General features: G+C 37.5%; 1 protein-coding gene across 1 annotated transcript; it reads left to right on the forward strand.

The window, feature by feature from the left end:
- Nucleotides 1-506: 506 nt before the first annotated feature.
- Nucleotides 507-9,412, forward strand: FAM216B (family with sequence similarity 216 member B). The gene is made up of 4 exons (XM_012805470.1): nt 507-553; nt 1,325-1,427; nt 3,742-3,862; nt 9,162-9,412. The coding sequence occupies exons 1-4, from the start codon at nt 507-509 to the stop codon at nt 9,410-9,412; spliced, it is 522 nt and encodes a 173-aa protein (XP_012660924.1).
- Nucleotides 9,413-10,690: the final 1,278 nt, after the last annotated feature.

The following is a 10,690-nucleotide window of genomic DNA, read 5'->3' on the forward strand; positions in this document are numbered from 1 at the left end:
AAACAATCGCCCTAACCGGGTGTGGTGGCTGCCACCTGCAATCCCAGTACTTTGGGAGCCAGAGAAGGGAAGATCATGGAGGCCTGAAGTCCAAGACCAGACTAAACAACATAGAGAGACCCGGAGGCTGCAAAAAATAAGAAAAAATTAGCTGGACATGATAGTGTTCACCTTTAGTTCTAGCTACTGGGAGGCTGACTCAGGAGGATCATTTGAGCTTAGGAGCTGGAGGTTTCAGAACTGATGCACTCCAGCCTGGGCATCAGAGTGAGACTCTGTCTTGGGGAAAAAAAAACAAAAAAGAAATAAGAAAGAACTAACTATTGTAAAAATAGTATGGTTGTACAACCCATCTGTTACAAGCACGGAGTTACTTAGAAAGACGGGGCTCTGAATTATTTTTTAACATAATAAAATAATAATTATTATTAATAAATTTAATAAATAATTTTTAATAATAAATAATAAATATTAATAAATATTATTTTTACAAACAAGGAGTAAGAATGGAAAAAGGTGCAGAATGTGGTGAGGCCCAATTACTTGGAAACATGTGAGGCAATGTTCTTATCCCTCAGAACAAATCAATTTATTTATTTATTTATTTATTAATTATTAAATCATAGCTGTATACATTAATGCAATCATGGGGTACAATGTGCTGGTTTTATATACAGTTTGAAATATTTTCATCAAACTGTTAACATAGCCTTCACCACATTTTCTTAGTTATTGTGTTAAGACATTTATACTCTACATCTTGTAAGTTTCACATGTACCCTTATAAGATGCACCGTAGGTGTGGTCTCACCAATTACACTCCCTCCACCCACCCTCTCCTTTCCCCTCCCCACCTTCTCCCCTTTCCCCTTCTTCTTGGGCTATAATTGGGTTACAGCTTTCATAAGAAAGCTATACGTTGGTTTCATAGTAGGGCTGAGTACATTGGATACTTTTTCTTCCATTCTTGAGATACTTTGCTAAGAAGAATATTTTCCAGCTCCATCCATGTAAACATGAAGGAGGTAAAGTCTCCATCTTTCTTTAAGGCTGCATAATATTCCGTGGTGTACATATACACAATTTATTAATTCATTCATGGGTTGATGGGCACTTGGGCTTCTTCCATGACTTAGCAATTATGAATTGGGCTGCAATAAACATTCTGGTACAAACATCTTTGTTATAATGTGATTTTTGGTCTTCTGGATATATACCTAATAGAGTATTCATTTACTTAATTGCTTACTTATTCATTCAAGTACATACCCAAAAGGGGTTGAGCAAAGTGAAATTTTATGCTATGCTTTGTTGTTCCATGGAGGTATAGGATAAAGAATGGGAAAAGACCACAAAAGCTTCGAAATGTTCCACAAATTCCTTGCATTCGAGTCCCTCCCTCTGCCTCTGCTTCTCCATTGCTGAAGGTACAGTATTTTGTTTACAGACAGAGGGACCTTGTCTGTCTCTCCTTCAAGGCTTGAGGACTTTTTCTGCTATCTCTGTTTATCTAGCTTTAGGCAGAATGACCCCAAATAACCCCATGGTGGCTGTCAAAGTCACTGAGGATGTGAACGAATGAGCACTTAGACAATCTACCTCTACACAGGTCCCATTTCAGGAGCTCTAAGAGACAGTCACCGCTTCATGACTGACCCCCTACCAGTGAGGAGAAACTCACTAATGGACCTCACAGTGGTGCCTCCCTGTGCCCTCTCTTTTCCATCAAATTCAGTTAGTCATTCTCATAAATACTCTTCGTAAAAATTTCATTTCTCTTCCAACCCCTCATGGAAGCCTAAACAAGGTAAGAATACTAGTAACGTTACCTATAACTTCTCATTTAGAAAGTTTAGAGTTTTACCAAGGAAAAGAAGTAGGCATTTTTTTCTTTGTAAAATAAAACTAGAACTTTTAAGATTGTATTTTTTATAAAGGAAATTCCTATTGAACTTTGGAGCTTTGCTCCTGAAATTACTTGCAATTTTTATATTGTCTTGCTCTCAATCATTTGAAAAAGCTTCATTAGTTATTCAGGAGTGGAATCCATTGTCTCCTTCAAGTATATTATTCTCAAAAATTTCTCATTCAGAAACGAAAGCTGGAATGGTATCTCAAATTGTGAAGTATTTGGCTTTGCTATTTTCACTGCACATGTATATTTGATATCAAGTTATTATCTAAATGGAGTTTTTATTACCTGGCTATCAATTAGTTTTGAAAATTCTTGTCATTGTTTTGAATTTTTTGGCCTTGCGTGAATCTATTCTGTCTTGATTATTTTAGAATATTGATGTCACTATTTCAGTTTCCCTATCTGTAAAATGAACACAATAAATTGCCTATCTCATAGGATTGCTGTAACTGAAGACACATGCATGTCAAATGCTTAGCACCACACAAAATAAGCACTCAAGATATATTAGGTTTACAGAAGTAATTGAAGTTCGAGCCCTTCTTGTTTTTCCCTAACTCTGTGAAAGCAACCTTCTACATGGTGACCCTACCGATGGTCTCTTTCCTCAAGCTGCTTCTCTACAGCAGGGCCAAAATGATTTTTTAAAATGTAAACCTGGTCCATTTAGAGTATGGCGCTTTGAGTTGGATAACTTGTCCCAAGGGAGTGGAAAGCTGTCCAGTGCATTTCTTAGGCCTCTGCTTACTAATGTCAAAGACATCTCTTCCCCTTCCCACTAATTGGGGTGACCAAAAATTTTGCAGACACTGCCCAATATCCCCTGGGGGTCAAAATCATCCCTGTGGAGAATTATTATGTTAAAAAAAGACCTTTGATGGCTCCTCACATAAAAGTTAATTCTTACATTCCTAGCATAAAAGGCTTTTATCACCTTCCTCTACCTCTGGCCTTTTTGAAATCAAAAATTAGTTCCTTGAACTAAAAAAATGGTTTAGTTCCCAAACATATTCAGGTATTTCATGCCCATGAGAGAGTTTGTACCAGTTTCTCCGTCTGTTTGTAACTAGCCTTTCTTTTTCTTCTTGAGCACAATGGTTCTCAAATTGTAATGTGCAAATATCAAAAGCTCCTGCCAGGCTTGTTACCGCAGAGTTCTGGCCCCACCCCATAGAGTTTCTGATTTTGTAGTTCTGAGTGGAGCTTGAGAACTTGCATGTCTGATAGGTTTTCAGGGGTGGCTCGTGCTCTTTTGAGACCCAGTATTCTATTCCGTTCAGGGAATGCTTCATGCTTAAGATTCAGATGCCATGTCCATCTCATTTTGAAAGCCTTCCTTGACTGCTATGAATAGAATTTGTTTACCTTCTCTGTTTTCATAGCACCCTTTTATTAATAATACAATGAGCTCTTATCAATTTACCTGCCTGTTCATCAATCTATCTCTCCTGTGCAGAAAAACAATCAGGGAAAAGTTCTCTTCTGCCCACCTAAAGACCTGGTATACCTTAGCCCTGTGAAGAGTATCACCACCTACTTTGTTCAATAAGTATCAATAAAGTTACAGGATCTCAGAAATCCATAGATCTTCATAAGTCCAATACCATGACCTACTTATACATTTTCATCATCATACAGGCCAATGGAAGATGGTTTAGACCAATTAAGGAAGAAACCATCCGATTGTTTTCCAATTACTGTGCATTGAAAATGTGTATGTGTAAGAGAAGCATCTTAATTCCAGGAAAGTTAGCTCAGAATACATCACACTTTTGAATCCCGTAGAACTCCGCAGACTCATAGAAATCATTGCTCTGCTCTGACAGGATCTAACCCAAGGGCAACAGCGCTACTTTTACAGCATCATGAGGATTCACAACCCCAGGCCCCAGTGGGAGGCCCTGCAGACCCGCCATATTCACCGCCTTTGGCACCAGCAGCTGCTCGGTGAGTTTAGCTCCCTGACCTAAACCAGGCACCTAGAGAAGGAGCTTGTGTGCTGAGCTTGAGGTCAAGTTTCCAGATAAATAATTCAAGCACAGTGGTCTCTGCCAGTGTACTGTTTTATCTACATAGTTGGTTAGCCAATTTTAAAAGTAGTTATCCCTAACAGTAGAAAGCAATGTTCTATAGGAAAATTAAGAGAGTTTAAAGAAATTCCTGTATGGATTGTTGTAAAATGTTAACAACTCTCTGAAATTTTCAGGAACTAAATCAAGTAGATCAGTGGCACAGGGCTTAGAAAGCAGGCCTAGGTGCCAACCATATGCTGTTGGTGCAAACAATGGGGGCTTGGCTTACTCAAAGTACTAGTTACATTCATTGAGTACTTCTCAAGTTCCAGACCTCATGTAAGAGCTTTACATATAATATCTCATTTTCTCTCCACGTCACAGCTGGGAAAGATGGAAGCTGAGCAGGTTACATAACTTGCCGAAGATCACATAGGTGGTAAACGTTAGGACTTCAGGTCAGAGAGGTCACCTCCAAAGATCATGAGTTTCCCAGCTCCCCCATCCTCTGCTGTCTCCTTCTATCAAACTTTTCGGGTTTTATGAAGCACAAATGAAGACCTTCACAGATTATAGGCCCTAACTGTTGTCAAGGCCCTTTCCCTGCAGGAAAAACTTCCAGTTGCCTGGCCCCTTGCATTTTAGTCTCCCAACTCTAATACAGTGCATTTTAGAAAAAAAAAAAAAAAATCAGTACTTTATACTGATGTTTCTGTATTTACACAAAAGGAAGACATAATTTTTGCAAATGATATAATAATGTCAACAATAATTGTTTTTTGCCGAGGGTTTTCTATGTGGCAGGCACTATTCTGAGAACTTTGCATGTAACGCCTTGTTTAAAACTCAGATACCTCTGTGTGGTAACTGTCTTGATAACCTATGGTTTATAGTGGAGAAAATTGAAACATGGACAGGGTAAATAACTGGGCTCAGGCCATGCAGCTAGTAAACAGAAGAGCCAGCATTCACTCTGTTTTCTGTGATTGTTGCAAGTGCCAAAGAAACATCATCTAGTAACTTTGGTTCTCAGGCAAAATTGTACAAAAGCCAGTGAATCCAGAAGCAGAGGTATCCAATGTTTAGTACACACAAAAGCTGCCTAGTCCTGTGAAAATGCAGATTTCTGGGCCTAACCCTGAGTTTCTGATTCCAAAGGTCTTTAAGTAAAGTCAGAATCCACTTTAAGTGGTTTTTAAAATTTCAAAATATTCAGGGGTACAGATGTTTTTGTTACATGGAATGCTGAGTTCAGGACTTTGAGTGTGCCTGTTCCCAGGAGAGCGTTCACTGTACTCAGTAGGTGAGTTTTTACCCCTACCACAGTCTGTCTCCCTCCATAGCTTCCCAGGTCCTTTACAGCTCTTGGTACCCATGTGTACCTATCATTTAGTTCTCACATGTTAGTGAGAACATGTGGCGTCTGTTGTTCCATTCCTGAGGCACTTCACTGAGAATAATGGTCTCCAGTTCCATCCGAATTGCTGTCAAAGATATTATTTCATTCCTTTTTATGATTGAGTAGTACTCTGAGGGGTGTATGTATGTGTGTGTATGTGTATATATACATGTATACACAGCTCACATTTTCTTAATTCAGTCATGAATTGATGGGCACTTAGATTAATTCAGTATCTTTGTAACTGTGAATTGTGCTGTGATAAACCATTCGTATGCAGGGGTGTCTTTTTGATAAAATGATTTATTTTCCTTTGAGTAGATACCCTGTGTGAAATTGCTGGATTGCATGATAGGTCTACTTTTAGTTCTGTAAGAAATCTCCATACTGTTTTCCATAGAGATTATACCAGTTTGCAATCCCATCAACAGTGATAAGCGTTCCTTTTTCTCTGCATTCATGCCAGATCTGTTGTTTTTTTAATTTTTAATATAGGCCATTCTGACAGTAAGATGATATTTCATTGGGGTTTTAATTTGCATGTCACTAATGCATGTGGTGTTGGATGCTTTTTCATATATTTATTAGCTATTTGTCTGTCTTCTTTTGAAAAATTTCTGGTCATGTATTTTGCCCACTTTTTCACGTTTTTTTTTTTTTTCTTGCTGATTCTTTAAGATCTTATTTATTTATTTATTTATTTATTTTTATTGTTGGGGATTCATTGAAGGCACCAGGTTACAGGGCAGTGCCTGTAAGATCTTTTTTATTTATTTATTTATTTTTATTGTTGGGGATTCCTTGAAGGTACCAGGTTACAGGGCGGCGCCTATGGCTCAGTGGGTAGGGCGCCGGCCCCATATGCTGAGGGTGGCGGGTTCAAACCCGGCCCTGGCTAAACTGCAACAAAAAACAGCCAGGCATTGTGGCGGGCAAAATATAGTCCCACCTACTCGGGAGGCTGAGGCAAAAGAATTGCCTAAGCCCAGGAGTTGGAGGTTGCTGTGAGCTGTGATGCCATGGGGCTGTACCAAGGGTAATATAGTGAGACTCTGTCTCTTCACAAAACAAACAAAAACAAAACAGGTTACACTGATTGCATTTGTTAGATAAAGTTCCTCTTATAATTGTGTTTTGCCCTCCAAAAGGTGTGTCACACACCAAGTCTTCAAGTTCTTAATAGATTTTGGATTTGGCTCTTTGTCAAATATATAGTTTGCAAATATTTTCTCCCATTTTGTAAATTTCCTGTTTATTCTGTTGATTATCTTGCTCTGCAGAAGTTTTTTAATTTAAACTAAGTGTCATTTATTTATTTTAGTTGTTGCTGTATATGCCTTCAAATTAATCATAAGTTCTTTGTCTAGACCTATGTCTAGAAAAGTTATTTGATATTTTTTTCTAAAATTTTAATGGTTTAATGCCTTGTACTTAAATCTTTAAACCATACTGAATTGATTTTGTATATGGCAAGAGATAAGGGTCCTGTTTCATTCTTCTGCATGTGGCTGGCCAGTTTTCCCAGTGCCATTTGTTGAATGGGGATCCTTTGTTTTTGTCTGATTTGTTGAAGACCAGTTGAAGAAGACAGTATAACTGATAACACAGAAATACAAAATATCATCTGTGAATACTACAAAGACCTCCATATACACAAACTAGATAACCTAGAGGAAACAGATAAATTCCTGAAAACCCACAACCTCCCAAGTCAAGAAGAAATAGAAATCCTGAACAGGTTAACAATAAACAGTGAGACTGAAGCAGTAATAAAAGATATCCCCTCTCCATTAAAAAAAAAAAAAAAAACCCAAGGTCTACCAGCTCTACAAAGAACTGGCACCTTCCCTATAAAAAATTATTTGACAACATTGAGAAAGTGTGACTCCACCCTAAGTCTTTTTATGAAGCCTGATTCACCCTGATACCATAGCTAGGAGAGGACACAACAACAAAAAGAAAACTACAAACCAATATCTCTTATGAACACAGATTTGCAAAAATGCTCAAAATTATAGCAAAGTGTATTCAAAAGCACATCAAAAGATAATTGGCCATGATCATGTAGACTTTATCCTAGGGATGGTTCAACATATATAAATCAATAAATGTGATTTGCTATATAAACAGATATGGTAGACACACAAAAAATTCAATAAAATCCAGCAAATTTTCATGATAAAAATCCTCCACAAACTGGGCATAGAAAGAACATTGCTCAAAATTATAAAAGCTGTGTATGACAAACTCACAATCAACATTGTACTGAATAGGAAAACAGCTGAAAGCAATCTACGTAAGAACTGTAGGAAGACAAGGGTGCCTGTAGTCAGCATATCTATTCAACATATTACTAGGAGTCCTAGCCAGAGCAATCAGGCAAGAGAAAGAAATGAAAGGTATCCAAATTGGTATCTATTCTACCAATCCTTGAGCATAAGAAAGAAGAATTTGAACTATTCTTGATTGGGAACATTATGATCTTATGTCTAGAAAACCCAAGACTCCTAGAATTGATAAGTTCAGCAAAGTCTCAGATTATAAAATCAATACAAATTAGAAACATTTCTAAATACTAATAAAAGTCATGCTGAGACTCAATTTAAGGACTTGATACCATTTACAACAGCTAGAAAGAAGATAAAATGCCCTTTCACCTCTTTTGTTAAGTATATTTCTTTTTATCTTAAAGGAATATACTTAACAAAAGAAGTGAAAGATCTCTACAAGGCAAACTACAAAACATGGTTGAAAAAAATCATAGATGATGCAAACAAATGGAAAAACATCATATGCTCAAGGATTGGTAGAATCAACATTGTTAAAATGTACATACTACCCAAAGTAATTTACACATTCAATGCAATTCCCATCAAAGTACCAACATCTTACTTCACAGATCTAGAAAAACATAATCCTGAATTTAATTTGGAACCAAAAAAGAGCCCAAGTTGCCAAAGCAATCTTAGGCAAAAAGAACACATCTACAAGTATCACATTACCTGACTTCAAGTTATACTACAAGGCTATAGAAACCAAACCAGCATGAAACTGGTATAAAAGTAGAGATACAGACCAATGAAACAAAACAGAGAACTAAGAAATAAAACCATATAATATATAGTTTATGAATAAAACCATATAAAATATGGTTTAACTATGACTAAGTATGCAATTTTTTTTTGTTTTTTGAGACAGAGCCTCAAGCTGTCCCCCTGGGTAGAGTGCTGTGGCATCACAGCTCACAGCAACCTTCAACTCCTGGGCTCAAGCAAGTCTCCTGCCTCAGCCTCCCAAGTAGCTGGGACCACAGGCGCCTGCTACAACGCCTGGCTATTTTTGGTTGCAGCTGTCATTGTTGTTTGGCGGCCCGGGCTGGATTTGAACCCACCACCTTAGGTGTATGTGGCTGGCACCTTAGCCACTTGAGCCACAGGTGCTGAGCCAAAGTATGCTATTTTTTAAAAGCATGTGGCCTCAGCTCGATGATTCTCTCATATGTGGTCTTTGAGATACATAGAGAGATACAGAATATATCTTTCTGATTTGAAGCAAGTTTTGATATCAAAAATAAGTAATTCAAGCAAAGATTCCTCATGCTCAAATAAATCCCTTTGCAAATGATTTGACATGTTAAACAATGACTAAGTATCACAGAATAACAAATGCAAAAGAAGAAAAATACACTCCTGTCCTCAAAGATAGCATAATGTGGGTATTCTAACCATAAGAGTAGGAGATAATATGTACAAATAATTAAATAATTGCAGTTTTGTTTGCTTATTTATTTTGTACAAGTGTTGGCTTTAAAGTTCCTCTCATTTCTTTCTCTTAGGTTATATTACTCAACAGGAAGCCCTGTCTTACTCTGCTGTACTTAGAGATTCAATCAAGAGAGCCTCAACCAAGATAGCTCCTCAAAGAACCATTCCTCGGAAAGCTTCTGCCATAACAAGAAAACGTCCTCCAGCGTTGCCTCTGTCTGCGGTCCTACCAAAGGCCCAAAGTGCAGGGTGCCGAGCCCTCAGGAAGCGAGACTTGGCCACGTTTTCTGGAGCACGCAGCGTCATGTATCCTGGCATCTAGCATCCATGTATCCCTGGCATCTCATGGATGCTTAGTGCATATTTGTTGAATGACAGTGAATAAAAGAAAAATTTCTAATACACATCCCAGACCTAGATGTAATCTCTTTTTCACATAAATTTTGCCAGAGAGAGCCAGTTGAGAGGCATTGGAGCAATGGAGGAGAGAATAAGCAAGCTTTTTCACATACAATCTGTAGAGCAAAATAACGTTTAAGCCTTTCAAAGTAAAAGCTTTCTTTGCATGAAAACCTCCTAGAGAATTCAAAAAATAGTGACAGGGGAACATATGACCATACCATGTAAGCCACCCCATCTGTACATATTGAAAATATAGAAACTAACACAGAATTAACACGGATAACAGGGCTCCAGAGCCATGTCTGTCATCTCAGCAATACTGTTCAGTGCCTTCTTTCCCATCCAGCAGTGACATTCAATTTAGCCCCAAAGCTTCTGGTTCTCACCTGAATCAGTCACTTTTATGTCATCTTGAAACTTGAATTTATCATTCTGCCACAGCTGGATTTATTTTATGCAGCTATAATTGGCCTTGACACGGGTAAGAGAATTCGTGGACACACCTTTCCTTGGCAGCTGAAGACACACTCTTAGCAGAAGATGAAATAGCCCAAAGAATTGATCTTGAGTCTTATTTTTCTGTGGCATTAAGGTTTTAAGAAAAACATACAAAACTATATTAATAAGCAAAAAATAAGATCAAAGATCATCATGTAAACCGTATAGTATCATATAAGTTAGTTTTATCACCAGTGGTTTATCTATGTATGTTAAAAATGAATCACAATGTTTATGTAAAATCAAAATAAAAAAATTCCTCTTCCTCATCATTTTTAGATTTCCCCCATTGAAATCAGCCAATGGTTTTGTCATACCTATGAAAGGAATTGGTTCAGATGAAATATAAAATTAACAAAGGGTTAATTAATCTGAAAGGAAGATGGTACATTAATACCAGAAAAAAAATTCATTATCTTCTCTTTGCAACCACTAACATGTAAGATATAAAAGTTGTCATGAACTCTCAATATGAGTTCAGAGAGTCTACCTGAATTTTCTTTGGGAAGAACAAGAGTTGTGGTTGACAAGAAGTCTTGGGGAAGCTGATCTTGACATCGTTGTAGTCATTCATTTAATCATAAAGAAGCTTCTTGACCTCTGCAAATTTGGACCCTGACTCATACACTCTAAATAGCTTTACAGTTCTAAATAAGGAATTGTTAGGTAGGCTTAAAAGAAGAAAAAAATCAAATGGAAC

This window comes from Otolemur garnettii, unplaced genomic scaffold, assembly GCF_000181295.1.
Source record: "Otolemur garnettii isolate 467f Iridium unplaced genomic scaffold, OtoGar3 scaffold00043, whole genome shotgun sequence".
Taxonomy (NCBI): domain Eukaryota; kingdom Metazoa; phylum Chordata; class Mammalia; order Primates; family Galagidae; genus Otolemur; species Otolemur garnettii.